Source organism: Balearica regulorum, chromosome 2 (assembly GCF_011004875.1).
Source record: "Balearica regulorum gibbericeps isolate bBalReg1 chromosome 2, bBalReg1.pri, whole genome shotgun sequence".
In the NCBI taxonomy this organism is placed as follows: Eukaryota; Metazoa; Chordata; class Aves; order Gruiformes; family Gruidae; genus Balearica; species Balearica regulorum.
In genome coordinates, this window is record NC_046185.1 from 95,762,980 (window position 1) to 95,785,603 (window position 22,624).

Consider the following 22,624-nt stretch of genomic DNA (forward strand, 5'->3'; position numbering starts at 1 on the left):
ACATGTCATGTGCTGGTGTACAAGTTTCAGGGCTGTTTCAGAAATGAACTGGGCTTGGAGTATCGACAGCCTTCCCAAATAGGGGACCCGATGTATTTCCCAGTTTATGAAACAAACATTTACACCACTTTCCTAAACGGCACACCAGCCCTGCGATGTGCCACATCTTGGTGCAGAGACAAGAGGGCTGCCACCAACAGACTGGACCCATCCACGACGTAATGGCGTCAATTTAACTGGCACTGCCTTGCTCTGGTGACGGTCGCTTTCCGGAGCGGTGTGAGGGTGTTTGGTGTCGTGGGCACCCCTGTCCCGGCCGCCCTCACCGCAGCGCTCCCAGCTCTCAGGTGGGCCACCCGGTGCCCCGAGGCCTCTGCGCCAGCCGGGGCAAAGGGCCAGCCGGTACGTAAGACACAAGTCAAGAGGAAGTTTTTAATGGGGTCCAACCTCCACTGGCAACTTATGCGGGCAGTCCACGCACCAAGGAAGGAAGAAACACCGGTGCTAGGATCAGAGAAGCCTTGCGGTGCCCGGGCGGCCACCGGTGAGCGACGCCGCCGCCGCGGGGAGGCCGGGCCAAGCTGGGCGCGGCAGGGCGGGGGCCGAGGCCGCGGAGAAACCTGAGCCGGCCGCCGAGGAGGCGCGGAGGGCGCAGGCGAGGCGGCGGCTCCACGCCCAGGAGCGCCACTTAAAACCGTCGCCGAAAGGTGTGGCTTCGCCTTTCCTCTGCTGGCGGGGAGGGGACGTGACTGGATCTCCGCTCTTGCCGCTGCCGCCGCCACCAGCCTCCGCCACTGCCCTCGCAGCGCCCCTGCCCTCCCCTCACCTGCGAGCCGCGCTGATCCCCGGCGCTCGGCCCTTGCCCGGCGGGCTGCGAGGGAGAGGGGACACCGCGGCGGGCCCTCCCGGGGGTGAATGCCTTTCCCCTCGTCGGGTCTGGGACAGTTTCCCCGTCGCTTTCCCCATCGTTCCCTCTTCCCCCGGGCGGCGGCCCCCCTAGCTCCCCCGCCGCCATGAGCATCAACGGCGGCTCGCACCCGCGGATCAACACCTTGGGCCGGATGGCGCGGGCCGACTCGGGCACCGACCTGCGCTACGAGATGAGCTCCCATGTGGTGGGGGGCGGCGGCGGCGGCGGCACCCATACCCACAAGACCTACTACTACCAGAAAACCTACGGGGGGGATTACGCCTCCGACGGATACGGGTAGGTGCGGGCCGGACCGGGCCGGGCCGGGCTGGAAGGGAGAGGGCCCCGCCGGCCCCGCTCCCTCGGGCCCGCCTTACGAGAGCTGCTGTGAGCCGGCTCCCGCTTTAATTTCCGAGGTGTGCAAGGTTGCAAGCCTCTTTTTTTTACCTCCCTAAAGAGACTAACTTCTAAAAGGCTTTTAAATGCAAGCTAAGAACTTACAATTTTTTATTTTTTTAAAAAAACTTTTGGTGGGGACTCTGAAGAGAGTAACAGAATAAAGAGGAGAATGGTAACCTCGGTGGCTCCCCTTTGCGCTCTGGGGTGTAAATGTGCCTGTGCTGGCCCAACAGTTCTCTGCTGGTAAAACCCCGCTTTGCTTGGTGACACAAAACAAGCTGTACTGAGGTAAATTCCTTTGTCCCTCATCCATCCCGGCTCCGTTCTCACTGTCCTCACCAGCAGTTGCATAACTAGGGCTGTGAAACAATTTTAACGAGTGGGAATCATTCGCTTATTTTTTAGTTTGTTTCTATCTTGTGCAAGGCCCAGGAGTTTAAAGCCTTGGTCTTTTATGCAACAAGCCCTGATATTTGGTGGCTGGGGATCAAAGATAGAACCTTCTTCCCCCACCTCTCCCTTAACTTTCTGCTTGCCGTGTTGCTGCGAGCACAGTGAAGATCTTGCGGGCAGGGTAGCGGTTGTGGATCCTGGTTTGGAGAACACCTGCTTTCATGGATGTAGCTGTACCAGCAATCTGCGCAGATCGATTCTGGCAAAATAAGTGCAGTGGTCATGAAGACTTCTTCATTAATCCCCTTGGCTGGGAGTTCACAGGACTGAAAAGCAGGCACCAGTTACAGTCACGGAAGGAAATGGCACTGGTGCATGATACAGTGTCTATACAAAACACTGCTGGTGATTTTCTTTTTTTTTTTTTTTTAAAAGGGAATGGCTCCATTAAACCTGTTGGTCTAATTATTGGTGCACTGACTTAGGAATTGATTCAGAAGTGCTGTTGTGTGGTACGTGTAGAATTTATCCCCTACTTTAATGGATAGTACATCATTATTAGATTGCAGAAGGATAAGAATTAAACATATATGATAAATAAAGAGCAGGTGAGAACAGACAGGCTTTATTAAATCAAGCAGATCTTTAAATGGCTGTAGAGAATCAGGATTACGCTAGAGAGCACAGAGAGCTCTGTTTAGGTACGTCAGTCCTGTTGCTAGAGGATCACTGACTGAAAGACAAAACTTGCATTCTACCTATTTTTTATTACTTTGCCTGGTTCTTAGTTTTAGTTCTTCATTTGACTTTTGGTTTGGTGCATGCACAGGTAAGTTGATGAATTCAGCTATAGGATGTCTACTTACTATTTGCAGTAGTAGGAGAATACCTATTTATTGCTATGTAATTAGAACAATTCAATAGTTTACCGTGGGAGAGTGCACATACTAGGAATCCAAAATGCCATCATTGCATTGCATTTGTGAGGATCTGTTTTGCTACTGCTACCTTTAGTGTTTGCAAGAGACAGATGTGAAAAATTAATGGGAGAACATGCTACTTCTAGGCTCTTCTCTTTTTTTTTCCAGGCTTACTCTGGTGCAACTATATTGGATTCACTAGAGTGACTTCCCTGTTATTCCTGACTTTCACTGGAGGAGAAATATCTTTCTTTAATTTAGTAGTCTTTGGTTTTTTATTACATATTTTAAACCAATCCATAGTTTGTTAGGCTCTTCTTTCTTTAGTATTCAGTGGTGGCGTAGCAAGAACAGAAGGGACAGACTTGATCAAGAGGTTAAGAACCTTGTATCAACATCCTGTCACTTACTTCCTATAACATAATATTGGTATCTCCTTTTTTGGAAGGCATACCTGACGACGAGGTTGCAATGAAACTTCCTGTTCACTTTCTTGTGAGGCTTCTACATGGAACTGAAGACCCCTGTTAATGAGATCAAAATATATATATAAAACATACAATTTTTAGTATATGAAAACATCTGACCATACAAAATAAGTAATTATTTGCAAAACAATATATGTGTTTACACCTTATTAAGTTGCATAGGTGTATCTTTAATCAGTGCTGATTTAAAATAAAATACCCCCCACAATACAAAATGAGGGTGGTGTTGCCACTTAATGAAAAAAAGCAATCACGCCTGATTTTGCACATGCACTGTGTGCAGAAAATCCTATGCATGTTGTGCTCGCAAGGATCAGGGCCATCATCTGTGGAACTGGTTTTAATACTTCCGTTCAGCCTGATATCTTCTGTGCTAAAGTTTAGTGGCAGTTACTGAACTTACAAAACTGAGGCTTCTTTTTCCAATGGGGAGGATTACTGTAGCTTAATTTTAAATGCAGTAGGATTCAACTTAGGGTCTAGTCTTGTAAGTTTTTGGGGCGTATTCTGCCGAACAAGTCTGTGCTGAGTATTACATTACTCACAGAGCAATATAAGACGCTCCCTACCCTTAGGGCTCAGCAAGGTGCTTTTACAACATTCCCGGTTTCTTCTGGCTTGGGAACTCAGGATGAGCTTCGTCCACAGTACAGATACTCAGCTTGAGAGTGAGTCACACACTCCTAAACTGCCAATTCATCAGTCAAATATTTATCAATGTCATTGCTATGGAGAGAGAAAATCTGATATGCTGTGAGAGAAGGAAAAAAAGTGGCAAGTTGTACAGTTTTATTTGTCGTTGCTGAGATTAGGAAAAAAAGAAGCCTAGGATTCATGGTCGCCATGTGATATGAAAATAAATTAATGTACACAATTCTGCTTGCGAGTTAATGTTAACTTCTGTGCTTTAAGTTAAAAAAGCAGTTAGAGATTCACGTCCAGTTCCCTGATGTTACTTTCAGGGACTAACAGAAAAGACAAAGTAAACTTGGAGAAAACAGGTTCAAAGCCAAGTTTTTGCCCTTCCCATCAGTCTTGCAGGGATCTGTAGGGTCCTGGCTAAGCTGAGCAGTTCTAGGGCTGTCTGTCCCCTTTGAGCCCCTTTGCCACAGCATTGCACCGAAGGGAAAAACTGCCCTGGTGACAAACAAAAACATGGGCAGACAGAGAGACAGAGAAGGAATGTGTCTGAATTGCTGCCGAATACCTGCCAACGCTGGCAGAGCCTGTACTGTGATCGAGCTGGCCAAGAACCAGGTTTCAGCAACAGCTGGTGACGCTGCCACGCCATGAGAAGAAAACCAGGTTGTACCTATCCCAATTTACCTTTTCATAGGTATGTGCATTAGATTTCAAACTACATACCTTTGCAGGTGTGAAAGCTTCTGTCGGGCAAGGGATTTGCTGGCGTTTTGAGCAGCTGATCTCCAGCAGAGGTGTATTTCCATGGTCCAGGCTGGACCCTGCATTTGGCACCTTCCTCTCCCAGAGCTGGAGGTGGGAGAGGCAGCATGTCTGCAGCCTGCTGCGCTGGGCAGGTATGGCCTTTAGAAACAGTGCCCTTACTCCTAATACTGGTGGGAAAAAAGTGTGAGGATTTTCTGTGAATAGGTGTGGCAGGCTCTGTTGTGAAACTCTGCTTGCTTTAAAGGCACTTGGCCTCAAGGGTCTTAAAATTTCACCAGTGACTCCTTTTAAATTTTTGCACGTTTCTATGGTATTTGGAGCCTGATCGTGCAAGATGCAGACATCTTTTGAGGTTTCCTGTCATTGTGCCTTAGTCTGTGTGTATACTCAGCAGATGGGACCAGTTTGGCGAGGCCATGGTGTGCCAAAGCCAATCCTTGTAAGAGCAGAGACATACGGGGAGAACCCAGGGATGAAACTCTTGGTAATTTCTGACGCTTGCATTCACCTTTGAGCAGAGGGAAAGAAAGCTGGTTTATAGTATTTTAATTTCTGGTTATATTCCTGTCGATATTGTGATTTGCCACCTTTTATCAGCATATGCCTGTGCATTTTCGGGGAAACACAGCCCCATCTGGCAGGCGGTGGCGGACGGGCGGTGGTTTATTCCCGCAGTGTGTGCAGGCTGTGTGCTGGGAATGCAGAGTCCAGGTCAGGTTTTTCTTCTGACTTGCCTACCCTGGGCATACCAGGTAATCCCTTGATGAATCTGTTGCTTGTTCAAACAGGTTTGTGTGGATGGGGGGAAAAAAAAAGAAGAAGAAGAAGTTCTATTGTTTTGCTCTCATTGTTGAGTTATGGGAGTTGCTTGATACTTTGGATCTGCAAAAAGAGCTTTTTTTAAAGCTTCCTTTACTTTTTGAAAGAAAAAAAATGTTTTGAATTTTAAAAAGGCTAAGTGTTTTGTGGAGCAATCAGAAAACGTAACAAGGATTATTCTGATTTAGTTTAAATCGGATCTTTGGGCCAAGAGCGTCCCATTTGTGCTTCCAAAGCTTTAAGGAGCTGTGAAACTGCTGGAAGGTTCCACAGAGGATGTGCTTCTCCGTGTGACCTTCACCCTGTTTCTCTAGACAGTAATCGCCCCCTGGATACCACAGCAGCCTCTTGATGTGTACTAACAAAGTCAGAAACCAGAGCAGTCTCCAGGTTGCAGGCATTTATGCTGGGGGTGTGCAGGTCTTCAGCAGCAGGAGGCAAATGAGAAAGCAGAAGGGAGCTGACTTTCTTCCTTGTCCCTCAGGTTCTGCAGTAATGATGACTCAGTTGGGCCTGTAAGGGTGCAAGCCGAGTGTTTACACAGGATATATAATTTATTAAAAATGTATCGCTTAGGAAATCTTTCCACTGCTTGAATAGTCAGCCTTGCTGTGTTCCAGCGACGTGGGCACAGCTGGGTTTGCTGTAACTCTCAGTCCTCATAACTCATCTTACGGCCTTGAAAGCATTTCTCAGTCCCATTTACAAAAAGCAGGAATAGTTATTTCTTGTTTCTGTAGAGCTGGGGGGTCTCCTGAGGATCACTGGTACCACTTAACTGTTAAATGCAGTCCTAGTTCAGAAATTGAAGATTCACTGGTAAGGAAAGGGCTGAGTTTAGCTCAGGTGGGGTAAATTGCAGCAGGGGGATGTTGTCTGAGCTACTGTCCTACCCAAAGCCCGGTGGCAGCAGGGGTTGGGCTGTCCTCTTCATTCTCTGGGAGAGCAAGAGCGCGGTGTAGCAAGGCAGCTGTATTCTGTCTTGGCATACAGCAAGCAGGGTGGCTCCAGTATAGGATGATGACAACGTGAAGATGCCATGCCTTTCCTAGGGCTCTTCTGGCAGTAGAAAGACACAGAGCTACAATTTAAGATCCCAAATAAAAGTGATTCTTCTGTGTTTTGAAGTATTCTCATAATTTTAAAACAAAGACACTACCCACCTTTGTTTTTCTTTGTTCCTTTAATAATTAATGACTATTAAAACTAAATAATTTTAATAAAGAACCCAGTTTAATAGTGTATTTTTGAAATTCATGAGTTGCCTTCAAAATAAGTGTCACAGTCTAAAATTTTGAGTTGTAGGGACGAATAGGTAGTTAAGGTCTGAAGCAGTTCAGGTTGTTTCACTCAGTGCTGTTCTGCGGAGTTTACAAAACCAAAGCAGTACAGCAAATAGTCAGATTCTTGCAAATGCGTATATTTATTAGTAGGAGTCCCTGCATTCTTGTGTTACAAGTCCTGCTGAAAGAAGACCAAGCTCCAGTTCTTTTCCTTTCCGCTGGAATGGTTGAAAATGTACGCTGTATTTACGGGGGTGCAGTAAACCAAGCAAAAAACACACTGTGTGGTGTGCCTATAGTGTTTGGTGCAGCAGGATCCTACTGACAGGTTTGAGCTTTACATGCTGCCAGAGTTAAATCAAATTGTCATCATAACAACAGTAGTTGTTACAATGACCAAACATTACTCTAAACTTGTTCAGTTTCATCTAAACAAAATCAGACGAAGCAAGAGAGACATTGACAAAATACCACCTGTAGTAACCAGCTTAATCTGTGTCCTGTGAGGATTGTTGGGGTCCTGTATCTTTCTGAGGGACATAAATGTGTTTTATATATGATCTAGGTTACATAACTGTACTTTGAAAATACAGCTTTGTTCTTGCCTTCATATTACGATGCCATGTACCATGTTCAGGGTTAGGATTTGCCTTAGTTTTAGTCCAGTATTTGTTTTTTCCTTATGCCGTTGTGTTGGATATGGTTTTCCTTTGGCTGGCTGTTTCCTTCTGCCTCAAGGTTGGACGTCTGCTTACTCTGCACTGGGGTTTCTGCTTTGATCTACTCATTTCCATTAAAGGCCTGTTGCCTTCAATAAGAGGAATATTACACTGAGGGCCTTTGAAACTGCTTATGAAATACTCTCCTGTCACATGGTGAAAAGTATTGAAGATGTGTCCATGTGAGATGGTGCTAGTGCCATCTGATGTAGCAACCAATATATGTTGAGGTATCGTCTTGCTAAGTGTTTTTATTTTCTAAACTCAGAGGTTGATTTATGCCCTTCTTGAGTATGTTTCTAGAACTAAATCCTCTTCGGAAGTGAAGTCTTTGAGTCCTATTGACTTGGTGGAGCTATGCCATCAAACTTCAGCTCCCATACCAGCATCTGCTGTCTCTGAGTATGCTCCGTAATCCAGCGTAGCTCCATTTGGTCTGCCGATGGGTTTGAAAGCCATTAGCTCACTCAGTGTCATCAGCTGCCTTTAACAGGCTGCTACCTTTTCACCCGTTATCCTAGTAATGATCTCAGTATTTTGACTAGCAAAACAGTTAGTTGTTTAACAGCAAAACTAACATCCAAGGTGTTAAAAGCAGCATTGATGAAATACTGTGCTCTTCTCTGATTTCAGTTTGTGTTGCTTCAGCTTCTGCCATTATTTTGGTTATGTCTTTATTTACTAGATTCGAGAGCCTTTCTTCTTGTGAAGGTCCCTGTGAACTGTAACGAAGTAACTTGTAGATCTTTATTTGAAGATCTAAATAGGGTGTGCTTAAGCCTCCCACTTCAAGGCATCCGGCCTTTGAAACAGTTTTGTGCATCTATATTAAACCACCTTCAGTTTTCCAACTTTTTTATTATTTGGACAATAATTCTGGGTGTGGTATTCTAACATCATTGGGATGAACACAAAATACTTGTAATTCTGCTTTTTCTATGTTTTAAATTGTTTTCGTAGTTTGATTTATTTGAAAATAACTTTTCTTCATCATTTCTTAGAGTGTTAAATATGACAGCCATTGTTTAAAACTCCTCTCAGTGTAAAGTGAAGTAATGCCTTTGAGGTCAGTGAAGTTACGCTGAAGCCAGTGGAGATACGCTAATTTATTACAGTAGAAGTCTGGTCCCCATCTATAGTTCTTTTGGCTTTAATGGATATCCGGCATTTATAGCTGTCAGGAGATGATTGAAAAAGCGATTGAAGAAAAAAATATTCTTCTGATGTTCTAAAAAGAGAAAATTGCTTGGAAGGTTCCTCTCTCTTCTTTATTATGTTTCATTCATGAGAATAATTGCAGTATAATTAAATGTAAATTTCAAATGCAGTCAGATACTTCTAGATCCAAACACAACAGCGGTGCCTAAGGAGAAGGAATGATTTGGAAAAGGAAGCTGATAGGAAGCCTGGCACAAAGTCAGACCCCTATGTTATTTTTCACAATTGCTTTCTTTAAGCTGTTTCCAAGATATACAGGGGTGCATAGCACAGTAGGGCGCAGCGTTTGTGCAGCCAAGGGGTCACAGTTCAAGCCATGTGTACAGCTTGTTTTAAGGCACCCAGTGTTTCTCCAGTCCTCTCTTTGTGTCTTTGAGGGTCTACCCCTCAGTATTGAGGGAAGCTGGTGAAAAGTTGCTCAAACTTTTTCCACTTGTTCAAGAAGAGCTGATAGGAGAATGATGAAGCACCAACTGCACACACTGCAGAAAAGCTCTTAAAAATATACCTTTGAATGTTTCTCTCCACTGCAGTGATTTTTCCCAAGGACAGCCCTGCCAAGTTTTTTACATTGTCACAATTCCTTTTGTGAAGGATGATCAGAGTCTGTTGAAGTCAGTGGAAAGATTTCCATTGAATCCAGATGACTTGCTGGCTCTGAACTGGACAGGTTTGCAGCGATAGTCTTTTTGATGGAAGGTTTGGGCCTTCAGTGATTTGTAATGGAAAAGGTTACCTACTGTGAGCACAGGAGTTAGAAAACTAGGCAAGGCTTAGAAGCGTCTTAGTTTCTTACCATCTCTTAGTAGTGGTTTATTTTAGTTTCACTGGCAAATGCTTTGGTTTGGGAGCTGCCTGGGCTTGCTAGGGAGCTCTGATTCCATCAGCAAGGAATGGTTCCTCGCTTGAAGCACCTCACCCACGTTCAACTAGCAGTGGCTCGCTTTGGTGGCTGAATTTCAAATGCTGGAAAAGCAACCTTCTGGCGGTATGGATGCAGTAGATTGTGTGCAAGACAATAACAACCCTGTTCTCTGTCTTGGCACTCTAGTGTTTTCGGTTCTGGAGTTTTACTTGGAACCCCCAAACTCCCAATTTATTTATTTGTAAGAAAGCATGTCCTCTAACTCCAGCCCCCACATCTGTTTTTGTAGTAGCTTGTGCACATTGCAATAGCTTTTTAAGATACTGCACTAGCTTCATGCATTTCCACTGATAAAAGAGCCCTTCCTATACTTGTATGGACTTGTGTGCTCATGCGCTTGTGTAGCAGAGGATCCTGCTTTCCTTTTATGCTCTGACATTCAGTGGTTAGTGTGATAACATGTACAATGACATCATGCAAAGGCTATGTTCTAATGTATTGACTTTAACAAAGATCGTGAAAAATTTATTCTCACTGTAATACTGCCAAAGTTTTGTCTATGAAAGCTACCAATACCTGGAAGAAAACCTTTCTCCTCTATGGCTTGCCAGTTTCCACCTTTTGCGCGATCCTGTGGCGAAGTCAGCCCATGCCAGCTGTTACAGAATTATAAAGTGGCTCTGCCACCGTGGAATCAGCATTAAAACTTCACAGTGCAATTATGCAGGAGGGCCAGATAAAGCGTGTGTGTCTCTGTGAAGCTAAACGAGGTGGATTATTCCATGTAACTTCCCTTAGCTGTTCCAAACTTCTGTTTCTCATGTCTCTTCAAAATGTGTGATTACTCTGTACTTACTTCACCATCTTTTTCTCCCCCACAACAGTCAGAATGGGACCTGTACAGTGTCCAGACGCCAGAACACCATCCAGGAGCTTTTGCAAAACTGCTCGGATTGCCTGATGAGAGCTGAGCTCATAGTACAACCTGTGAGTGCTTCTTGTTTTTCTTATCAAAAGTGGTTATGAATATTACAGGGAATGAATGCTGCATTGTTATCTGGACTCACAGGCTCTGGTGCTTCATCTCTTTTCTCCCCTTTCAGCTGTTTGTATGGGGCAACTGGGAGTGGACTAGCACACTGCCTTCCTAGGTCTGCCTCTTCCATCTGCACTCAGAGTTCGGTAAAACTGATTTCCGATTAAGAAAGGGGGGACTTGATTTTAAAACCCCCCACCCTTAAACCAGATTCTATTGCATCTTATTTTTTCGTTTTTGATCAAGGCCACTGTCTGTGTAAACAGCTGTATAGTGTTATGACCACTTACACTCTCTTAGTGTGTCCTGTAGAATATAGTCATCATTTTCTGAGCCATAATGAACCTGAACCACCATAGGAAAAACCTTCATTACCTTTATTTTATTTTTCCAGATGATTCCTAAAGAAGTATATGAAACTAGATTAAAGTCTTCTTGACTGTTTCATCTCAAATGTACACAGATGATCTTTGCTGTATGCTACACTGATATAACCCATAGTGCCTGGGGGTGGGTTATTTGCTGACACTAGATTCAGTTCTCGCAAACATGGGATGTCCTCTGTTCCTGCTGAAGTCAGAGGAGGTGCAGGGTGGTGAGTGCATCCTGCTGCTAAGGCCACTGAGATCCGAAACCCATCTGTAGTTCTGGCAGTAGATGTGATTCATTGCACATTTTTGGACCCTCTGTGGACAGAAAATTCTTTCAGGAATGAACTCTGTGGTTAGCAGTTCACTTCCTTTTCAAAGATACAGCACGTGTGAGTGTGTTTATATAAAAATCAATGCCAGAGTAAATACTGCCTCTTGTTAAGGATTAATATTATTCCAGTGAAGTTAAAAGAAAGTGATGTTTAGTTCCAGCTTGCTGCCACAACATGCATTGCTTACTTTTTTTTTCCCCCCTTTTCTTTCTGAGGGGCAAAGTAATGAAGTCCATCAACATTTTCTTTGCAAAATCAAATCACAGCTGGGTTATGTTTTGTTCAGCATGGCTGTATCAGTGTGGGAGAAGATCAAAAAGCAGTTTCTTCCTACTCAGAGCACCATGACCATGCTGGTCCACTGCAGTGAGAGGGTGCACGGAGAATTTGTCTAGACAATGGTTGATAAGATGGGTTGCAAATGTGATGGGGCATGGAGCTGGTCCCAGGCAGACGGTGTGTAGTCTGTGTTTTTGCAGGGAAGGAAAGTCTTGGAACCTCAGGGAAATTTCTGAAAAATGGGAAGCAATATCCCCCAACTCCCACTAGGACACAGTGTTTGCTTCTTGTCCACTAAACACAAAAGCATAAGGTCTTAAAAACTTAGCGCACCATGTGAAGCCTTGGCTCCACCAAAATAAACATCAGGATATGCTGTTCTTTATGGAAAGATTTGGTTGGTATTATGTTCTAATAATTTTCTTTTATATTTCATTTGTTATAAGGACTTTCCAATGACTGTGGCAGAGACCTGGCAGTTGAAACCTGCCATGCTTCTTAAAAATAATTGGTCCTCATAACAGCTCTTAAAATGACCAAGCTGAAACTTAGGTGATGAATATTTAATTTAATCTCCAATCTCATTTTTTTTGTTTTGTTTTTTTTTCTCCTTTTAGGAGTTGAAATATGGGGATGGTGTCCAAATTAGAGGGAACAGAGATCTGGAAGAGTGTTTTGCGCAGGCAAATGACCAAATGGATATCCTGGATGGGCTGATCAGAGAGATGAGGCAGATGGGCCAGCCCTGTGAGATGTATCAGAAAAGGTATTGTCGGAGAAGAGCTGGGGGAGGGAATGTGGCTAATAGAAGTTTGTGGTGTCTCAAGTGCTCACTTTTCCCGGTGTTGCAGGGTGTGGCAGAAATCAGTAAGGTGGAACTGAACCTGTTTGGGGCATGCTCACATGAAGACAGGCCTTGCAGTGATATATGTCTTACAGAATTTCATACCTTGGTTGTCCCCTTGAAATTTTAGTCAATATATTTTTTCCACAGCTTGTGCTTTCAGCACTTTGTTTTGAATACTTGGTGGTCCAGTAGGAGAGATGAATTGCGTTGTCTCCATGCTTTCTGGGTGTTTTCCTCAGGATGGTAACTGGTTCCTTCCCTTTCAGGTTGCTTCAGCTTCAAGAGCAAATGCGTGCCCTGTACAAAGCCATCAGCGTTCCCCGTGCCAGGAGGGCCAGCTCCAAAGGTGGTGGTTGTTACTCTTCTCAGAGTGGCTCAGGCTGGGATGAGTACACAAAACGTGTGACAAGTGAATGTTTAAACTGGATGCGGCAGCAGAAGGTAAATCTGTGCAAAATCCAGAGACAATGCTAAGACCTGGTGGTGTCTATGAATGTCACCTCACGTGCAGTAATGTTTTGGGTGCCAGTAGGAAATTAAAAGTACACATGAATGCTCATACATTATTCCAAGTTCCTCTTTTTACCTTTTTTTATTTGCAATATTGTACATATAGTGAGTTTCCACTGAAATACAAACATGGATTTGGGGTCGTCTTTGCAGAGGAAAAAGTGTGGAATTTAAAAGCTAAATGAGACACAGCTGTTAACGTAACAAAAGGCATTGGCATGTTTGCATTAGAGATTATTATGCTCAATATTTCCTTCCTTCCTGCCACAAATTTCCTTTATGATTCATATTTATTTTAGCCCTTTACACAGATGGGACCAGCTTCACAGTTTGAACCATTATCCAGTATTTTTACAGTTGCTCTCCCCTTCTAACCTATCCTTATCACAGTGGTAACCAGAAGGTAGAGCTGATGATTGCCACAGGACTTGACTTTCAGAAGTCACTGCCAAAATAGCAACTTCAGCATTTTTGTGTGTATCTCTTGCATACACAGAATAAATTTACGTATGCACAGCTGTTGCTGGTGTAACCCGGAGTAAAAAACACACTTTGAGCGCCTGTAGCCTGTTTTTGTGCTGCTGAAGTTGTGTTTGTGGTTGAACAGCCCTTTCCAAGAGACAGGTAGGGAGGATAGAACAAGGTGGCTGAAGCTAGAATTTGCAGGCTCCTTCTAAGCTGAAACTGCATTATTTTTATCTCTCTTTATTAGGTTGTTGCTTAGTGATCCTGTCATTGTTATCTGCATATGGTGTTTGCCAGGTGGCTGCTATGCAAACCAGATGAGGCGGGGAGAGCTCTGTGCAGTTGCCATACTTCTACGTGAGCGCAGGTCATAGTCTAGGCTTTGAGTGCCCTCCCATAGTGTGGCATGTTCTGGGGGAAGAAGGGGAAGTGGAGATGCACTTCTTGAGTGGTAACATGTATAAGTGTCGTGCCAGGAGAGCAACACCAGATATGATTGCTCTACACATACCATGGGAGAATAGGCTAATTGTCACAGCTGCCGCGGTTTGAGGAGTGATGTTGAAGAGACACTGGGCATGCTTCCAGTGATGAAAGACCATGAACATGCTGCACCTCCCAAAGATGCCGCGTGACACCCTGCTCAGACACCCCTTGCTAAGCACAGGGAGCGTAAGCAAGTGGTTTAGAGTTTTCCCACGCAAAACCTCCTGTGAAAGTAAAAGGCTCTCTCTCGCCCTTCTTCGATCCTGAAGGCAAAGCCAAGGTCGGCCCAGTAAGCACTTAGCTCCCTGTTGGGCTTTTGAGATACTTTGGTTTTAGGGAAAATTTTTATTTTGAACTTTTGCGCCTCTCTGTGTCCCGTTACCAGCTCACATTGGGACTAGGATAATGTTTCCCTTAGTAATGTGGTGAGATGTGGGGAAAAAGGTCTGGGCAGCTGTAGTTTACTGCCAGTGTTTTTGTGTTTTCTGTCCGGATGGTTTGCTGACAACAGAATCAGGCGGTAGGAGGGTTCGTCAAATTTCCAGTGCAGAATTAGGGAAAGCAGTGAAATCCAGACAGCCTTTGTTCACGTACTGGTAGCCAGCCAAGACTGCTGCTGTTGCTACAGACTCTTTAGACTGTTTAAATATAACAAGAAGGGTCAAAGTCCTGTAACTTTCAGATGGTTGAATATAAAATGGTTTTATTTCTTGGATTGTTTTCAATCCTGCCTTTGAACCCCAATGCTTGAATGTGGTTCAGGCTTTATTGTCATCGGTTTACTCAGAGATTTGGCTCCAGGCTGGTAATTACCAAATTCAGTCCCAACCCAAGATTAAGATACCTATTGCTTACTGTGCGCATGTGCAGACAGGCATTCAGACAGAGACAGAGTGTGTTTTAAAGCGTAAAAGATGATTTGGAGTTTGAGGAGTCGAATTGTGAATTCAGTAGCTTTTAATATTTGAAAATAAGGAAACAAAGAACTACAGTCAGATAGTTTTTGAGTTAGTAATTATCCAGGTTTATTACTGTTTTTTCAAAGGCTGTTTATACAGATTTTCACTCAGCATCCTACAATAAATTTTGCCAAAATGCAAGACAAACAACACATTCTATAGTCATTTCAGTTTATCTTCTGTTTTTTTCATTTAGTTTAATTGCATTTAACTGAAATTACTGGAGTTTACATGAGCGTAATTAAAATGGAAATGTAGTATACTGGGCTACAGAACTTGACTCTGGGTGTTTTCACAGGAATTGCATGAATAGCATTGTTTGATAAAGTAATAATTTCTTCTCAGAGTGATAAGGTTGTAGCTGTACTGTAGAACATAAAAGAACAGTTTGGTCCAAAGAAAACAGATGAAAACCTGTATTGAGCATGCTTTGTCTAGTCTAATTTTAAGCAACTTACATATTTTTCCTCCTTTGTTTCTTCTACTTTGGGAGCCTGTCACAGAATTAAGCAATGGCAATGTTAATAAATTATAACTCCCTATTCTGAACTTCCCTTTGTTCAGTTTTACTCTCTGCTACACAGTCATGTTTCCTTCCATTCAATTCCTTTATGCTGCGATTTAGATAACAATGTTGGAAATGAAAGTACAAACACTGTCTCCTGCTAGGCTGAAATGGAACTGGTGAAATGGGGCTTTGATGCAGCATCCATCGAGCAACAAATTGGTGACCATAGGAGGACTCACAATGCCATTGGTGACTATCGCTGGCACCTGGACAAAGTCAAAACAGATCTGGTAATTACTGTCTTCCCTTACACATTGTTTATCCTAGATTTATATCATTGGCTCACAGGTGTTCCACTACAAAAAGGAATGCTGAATAGCTCAGCTTCTCTTCAGAAAGCACGTATGTCATGATAGCAACCACTTTCAACCCTAATATTTCATTATTATTTTGTGTTCCACTTCTTTTCCCAGAATTTTAAAGTAGCTAGTTAACATTTTGTTGTTGTGTACTAAGGCTGGCAATTAAATATATATACATTTTTTGTGAGAAGAATGGCTAAGAATGTTTATTCTCAGTTTCTGTCTAGCTACATTAAGGGAAGAAAGTGAAAGGATAAGGTGGGTGCTTAGATGCAGCCTTGAGTACTGAGGCAATTTCTGTGAAAAATGTCCAAATTCTGGACTAAGGTTAGAGCTTTTCTTAGATGTGGGCTTTTTCATGTGGGTTTTTTTTTTTTTTCCCCCCTCCTTTTTTGCTCCTCTGATGCTTCTGATCGCCTCTGGATTTTGTGATTGAAATAAAGAAGTTACTGAAAATGCAGTGTTTAACTTCCTCCACTATCAAGACCAGCACCTAGGTATAGGAGAGAGGAGGCTTACTTCATTTCCATTCTTCTTTTCTGTTATTTGCTCACATGGACAGGAGAAGAGAGAGTTTGAATCTAAAGAGAAGGTATTTTGTTCTGGAGCTCTGATCTCTCAGCCAAGCTGAAGAGTGGAAGGGATGTTACTCCCTTTTCCCTTCTGCTTGTTCAAATAGGAAAGGTGATGGTCTGGCCCCATGGGATCCCAGTTCCAAGGTTCTGCAAGTTCCCAGTCATAGAAATGAGAATAAAAATTGTAGCCTCCTGCTCACATAATCTCCAAAGCTAGCTCTAGGACTAGTCAGGTCCTCACAAATGTCTAAGAGTTTGGAACAGAAAGAGATGCAGTTTCAGGAGCTGTTTTGGTATTACAGGGATTATGTGCAACCTTCTCTATGTACTAAGCATCCCTGAGGGAAGCAAGTTTGTCCAGGCCTTGGTTTTATACTTCTTATGGCCCTCCAGTCATGCTGATCCGCTACGCACCTGTCTCTTGCAGGCATTTGCAGGTTACCATCTATAGTTACAACGTTATGATACTATTACTGTAAAGGAAATATCAGCAAATAGACAACTTGTACAAGGTTCACTAAATATTTGCTGTCTTTATTTCAGCGGGAGAAGGCTGCAGTTCATCAGCTGGAGGAAGAATATGAAGGACTGCTGGTGAGCATGAGATGTGTTCATGTCTAATAAGCTCTGTGATGAATGCTCTTTTTGCTTTATTAACACTGGTGTGGTAGTCAAGGGACACTTCAGGTTTCAACAGAGTGACAGATGCATATTTAAATAATTTTGTTCAGCAGTAAACTGACAGTGCTTTGTAGTTTCTATAAGGTTCAGTTTGAGTCATGAACTTGAGATTAATTCATTACCTGGTGTATAATTGACATACCTTCAAAAGATAGTTTCTAGTTTGCACCTGGTGAAGGGAGTTGATCGCTAAGCAAGTGAAGAGTAGAACTCTACCCCCTTAATGGGAATAAATGTAGCGATGAAGTTAGTCTATATATGAAGCTTACAAAGTTACTCAAAGGTGAGACTAGAACCAAATTCCATGTAGGACTGTGTGTCTTCTCCACTTTGGATCTTCATGTAAAGTACAGTGAGAAACTTGTGCAAAAGGTAGATTTAACCCTTGGGACTGGAAGCTGATTCCTGTACAAGCAACAGGATTTTTATTATGATGTGAGGACAGAGAAGGAATTTTTTCATGAAGTGCCATCTGTGCAAAAGGTGCTGCTACAACATCAAGGATGCACTATGAGCAGCATATGCAAGTAAAAATGATGTTAAATGTTCAGGCATTTCTGTTTTCCTCCATGCCTTTTTGTTTACCTGCCTACATATCTGCAGCACTTGTGTTTGAAATTACTTTTGGAACCTGCTGACTTAAGTTCCCCGTGTTCTGTAAATCCAGACACGTTGTCCACTGTCCATTGCCAGCAGGTTTCATAGCTTTATAAACCCAGGCACATTATCTGCTGTCCATTGCCAATAGGTTTTACAGATGTGTGTGCTTTTTTTAAATGTTATTTTAGTTTAAAAAAAAAAAAAAGGGGCATGCTGTGCTCTTGGCTTCCCCTTCACCCAGCACAGGCATTTCTGGGTTTATGGTTTCTCATTGATGGAATTCCTTGCAGAAATACTCCTTTGAGAGAATGGATCAGCTCCGTCAATTCCAGAACCTCATCCAAGCCACCAGCAGAGAGATCATGTGGATCAATGATTGTGAGGAAGAGGAGCTTCTCTACGACTGGAGTGACAGGAACACTGACATTGCCAGGAAGCAGGAGGCCTTCTCTGTAAGGCTGCTCAACCTCCCTATGCTTTCCGTGGGCCCTCTTTTGGGATAGTGAAGGAGGAACAGCCTGGCTCAGGGGCACTGATCACGAGACAGGCGTTTCTTCACTCTTTTTTGAAGTTCCTGAGGATTTTATTAATGCTTTTGGATTAAGTACTGTGTGACAACCTTTTGAGTCAAGATTGGACATCTATTGGAAGAGTGTGCTCCCATTCAACCAGTGGTCTTGATTTCTTTTGACCTTGGAAGCTGGCCTTATCAGCACAGTCCGCTGTAGACTTGTAATCACACATAGCTTGTACACACAGTTGTTGCGTTGGCGTGCTAAACTAAGGGACTTGAATCAAGCAGTTTAATTCTCCCTATTAGGACTCTGTAGGGGTTAGGGAGTCCCTGTACTTGGCCTTAATGTCTGTCACCAGGAAGTAGAGCCATACCAGACAGAAATACTCTCTCTTCCTCTTGACGATTTTGCCAGCAGCACGTTGAGTGCACTGGCAGAGGTAGTTTGCATTGTTTTTTGTCTTCTGTGGGTAGGTAGGCAAATTGAGCATGTGCATTTCTTTAACCAGTATTGGTGTTGATCACCAGATTAGAAAAGGAATGCAAGTTCACACTATTAAGGAGGTACTTTTTTTTTTTTTTTTTTAGTTCAGTTGTTCTGGATGTTGCAAGGTGCAGTCATTTTTGCTTCCATTGTTCCTAGAAAAGGCTAAATTTTGGCTGCTTTGCTCTGTGAAGCAACAAGCCTAGAGACTAGAACCAAGATGATTGTACCTTCTTTGATTCTACTGTCTTTATAATTCACTTTGGTACACTGAATAGAATTACTATGTAATGTTAGCAGGGATAATTTTACATTATCACAGCTATCTGGAAAATTCTAAGTAAATCATTCTGTGCAGTGTACGTTTGGGGGCTTGTTTAATGCTGTCTTTTGGTTGTTTAGAAACGCATGAGTGAACTGGAGCTTAAAGAAAAAGAACTCAACAAGCTAAAGCAAGAAAGTGACCAGCTAGTGCTCAACCAGCATCCTGCTTCAGACAAAATTGAGGTAAGTTAGACTTTGTGTGATTTCACTTGCTTCTTTAGTTGCTACACAGGAAAAGTTCTCAGTGAAAGACCACAAATGAAGTGTTGCATTTGGACCTGAGAAGGGTTTGCCTGCCAAAAAACATGTCCATTTTTATCCAGCTGTATGAGCTGCTCTAATAAATGTTACTGCTGTCCTCTGCAAACCTGGCCACAACAACTGCGGGCTTCTTAAGAGCTATGGGGAGAGCTCTCATTGATACCTAATTTGATGATAGATGCATGTAAAAATTCATACGAGGCTTAGGGAGTTGTCTGAGTGTATTGAAATTGCTGTATCTCATTTGAGTTGACTACAGTGCAGCGGAATTTATGGTAGGAAGGCATGTCATTCTGCTGCTGCTGCTATCTTAGTAGCCATGTTTTGAAGAAAGCCACACCCTTTGGGGGTTTATATTTAATCCAGGTGCAAACACTTTCTGCAACTGAAATTCATAGTGCATTTTTGTAGCTTAGACAAGACATTTTTGCTTTCACAGCTTGCTTACATTGATCGTTCAATAACAAAGGCTGCAAGAATTTGTAAAATCACATTTTGTTAGGAAATGTTGTAGCTGTTATAGTTTTAAGGGTGCATAAGAACCCTGAAACTGAAAAAAGCTAATAAGAAAAAAAAATTAGTCCTTTCTGCTTTTCAGTGTATTTACTTTAACTGTTACCATGTTGTGTAAACTCACCATTCATATTTCTTCTGTGGTCAGTTTCTGCCTTAAAGGAAAGATCCTTGTAAGCTCCAGCAGTGAAGTAAAAGTTGTGTGTAATTTTCTAAAGAATATACATGAGGACTTCTTGAAGTTTGGATTTAAAAAGAGACATCATAAAAAATCACATTTGGCAGTGTTCCTTGGCAGAAGGAGAACATGACAATTTGCAGTTGAAATATTTTATTTGCACTACTATTTGTGCATTTCACCCCTTTTTGTTAATGCACTTCAAGCTTTATGCTGATCAAACAAAATTCAAGTTGTGAACAAATTTCCCTCTGCATCCCACAAGCAGGTATTTGACCTTTTTCAGTAGGTGCTTAGAAGTCAGGGAACTATTTGCATGAATTGCATTATTCTGGTGTGCATGAATTTGTTTTAGCAGATTTTTCATTTGCGTTTATGTGGAGCATAAATTATTTTTCTTGAGTCTGGGTTTGGGAGAGAGATCAATGTGGTGGTTTGAGTTTTGTATATTACTATTTTTGTTAGGCCTACATGGATACATTACAAACTCAGTGGAGCTGGATTCTTCAGATCACCAAATGCATTGATGTTCATCTGAAAGAGAATGCGGCTTACTTTCAGGTAAGTAGTGATGTGGAGAATTCACACTACTTTTAACAAAAGTGTGAATCCCATCACAGATATTTTTTTTCCTGTATCAAAATCTTCCTAAATCCATGCACAATTACTCATAACACATTGTTACCATATTGTAAATGCTACCGTTCTGCCAGATGTGAACTGGGATTTCTCATGAAAGGAATCCATTGATTTTTAGCAGACATTTTTAAGAGCTGTGTACAACTGAAATCACAACTTTTTTCCTGTAGTTCTTTGAAGAGGCCCAAGCCACAGAATGCTACCTGAAAAACTTACAAGACTCCATCAGAAAGAAGTTCATCTGTGATAAGAGCATGTCCCTGCAGTCTTTGCTGGAGCAGATCAAAGAGCTGGAGGTACTGTCACATGCACCTCACAGGTTGTGTTCTGCTTTCCTTGGAAATCAGTTGCCCTCTTCAGATACCAAATGTAAACATATCTTTATATACAGTACTGTATGAACTTGAAACCATAGGGGTATATTCCTGCCAAATGGGTATATTCCGTACAAATGGGTCAGTGTTATTTTAACTTGTGTAATACTGTTTTCTTTTTAAATCTGGAATGAACCCAAAAAGTCCCCAAGTTTCTGACATGCTAACAAATTAAAGGGACAGAGTTCCGTTCATAGGTGGTAGAATAAATTTTTGCCTCAAAGGATGTAGTTACATTTAATAAATGATTCATCATGTCACTATATCACTGTAATCTCTTTAAAAGGACTTAACTTTTACTCATCATGAATTAGGTACTACAATTCCAAATTGAATATACTGGAGAAAAAATGGTCACTGATCTAAAAGGGCAATTGATGAAGTCAGGTTTGAGAATGTAGTTATTACTTCTTTTTTGGTTAGCGTTCATGTTATAATAGATTCTTTCCATTTATTCCTGTGTTTCTTACACATCACTTTAAGCACATTGCAGATCTGTGTGAAAAATCTGCTTTGCAAGTTTTGCAAACTTTGAAGCTTGCCAGAGCTGCAAAGATACTTAGTTTGACGTTTCTCTTCTCTTTTTTATTTTTTTAAATTGCAGTTTTACATTATGGGCCAAAGACTCATCCACTGGAGCTAAAGGAAATTTTTCCTTCCATGAGCTCCAGATGTATCCCTCTCTTAATAAAACAGTGGGAACTAGACGTGGTTTCTTTTTAGAATGAATTTTTAACATACAGTTAATCTTTGCAGAATGAACGAGAGAGAATTCTTGAGTACAAGAGGCAAGTGCAGAGTTTGGTGAATAAATCCAAGAAGATTGTGCAGCTGAAGCCACGTAACCCAGACTACCGGAGTAACAAGCCCATTATCCTCAAGGCTCTATGTGACTACAAACAGGATCTGGTATTGTATCCCTTTTTGGCTGAGAATGAACATCATGTAAACTAGAATCATATAGAATCATAGAATACCAGGTTGGAAGGGACCTCAAGGATCATGTAGTCCAACCTTTCTTGGCAAAAGCTCCTGTGGCAAATGATTTAGTAAACAAACTGTTGAGCTGATAGCTGTAACCTCTTTCTCTGCTTTTGGTCAGCATTTAAATTTCTTTGACAAAAAAGCTCTGACTTTCATGCAATTATGAATAAACAAGCTAGGTTCTGGTTGGTTAATAAGTCTAGTCAAAATTATTATCCTTAGCCCATTAAATAGCATTAATACTCATCGTTCAAATTAGCACAGAAAAGTCTCATTGATAATAGGGTTAAAATTGTTATATAGATGCTTCCCAACATCTATGCATTTTTTTGGTGATTGCTCACCTTTCCAGTGTCCCTCTGGGTCCTTAGGTCAACACTTCATCTAACAAAAGGTGAGGGATGTACCATGAGCCATTGGTAGACCCAGTTTTGTTGGATGGAGTTTGGTTGTGGCTTTTCTTCCTTCTTAGTACTGGGAGTGCCTGGGTTTATTTCTATATTTTTTCTCAACAGTCTGCTTAGATGCGTTTTCTGCTTACGTGCTCTTTCTCTTCACTGTTTCCCATTTACCTGATTTTTCTGTTCTGTTATCTGTAAAACTTGTTTTACCTGATTCACTAGGTTGCACTCCTGTAGTGAGCAGTCATTGACCACTGTGATTTCTCTTTACAATGTGGGGTTTCTGCTCTCCACTCTGTGTCTGTGCCCTTCCACGCCACATTTTATTCCAGAGTCACAGAAGTTCAGCCCACACAGAATAACTACTTGCTGTTACTATAAGCAAAGCTCAACAAATTTAGGCAATGGTTACCTGACTACTTGGCAATTGCTCATACTTTGAGCAAGCTAAATTCTGCTCAGGTGAAGGTATGCCTAGACAAGTCTGGAGCCCCTGCATGGTCAGATCAATGCAAAGCCC

General features: G+C 42.4%; 1 protein-coding gene across 3 annotated transcripts in view; it reads left to right on the forward strand.

Annotated features, from left to right (window-relative positions):
* The first annotated feature begins 622 nt into the window (after positions 1-622).
* The window catches only part of DSP (desmoplakin), a 39,748-nt gene continuing 17,746 nt past the window's right edge, over positions 623-22,624 (forward strand). For all 3 annotated transcript variants that reach the window (XM_075744987.1, XM_075744988.1, XM_075744989.1), the window contains exons 1-11: positions 623-1,207; positions 10,306-10,408; positions 12,057-12,205; positions 12,553-12,727; positions 15,376-15,504; positions 16,695-16,745; positions 17,723-17,884; positions 18,833-18,937; positions 20,172-20,267; positions 20,516-20,641; positions 21,476-21,628. In XM_075744987.1, the coding sequence (XP_075601102.1) occupies positions 1,014-1,207; positions 10,306-10,408; positions 12,057-12,205; positions 12,553-12,727; positions 15,376-15,504; positions 16,695-16,745; positions 17,723-17,884; positions 18,833-18,937; positions 20,172-20,267; positions 20,516-20,641; positions 21,476-21,628 (1,443 nt within the window). In that variant the 5' untranslated portion in view covers positions 623-1,013. The remainder of the gene's footprint in view (positions 1,208-10,305; positions 10,409-12,056; positions 12,206-12,552; positions 12,728-15,375; positions 15,505-16,694; positions 16,746-17,722; positions 17,885-18,832; positions 18,938-20,171; positions 20,268-20,515; positions 20,642-21,475; positions 21,629-22,624) is intronic.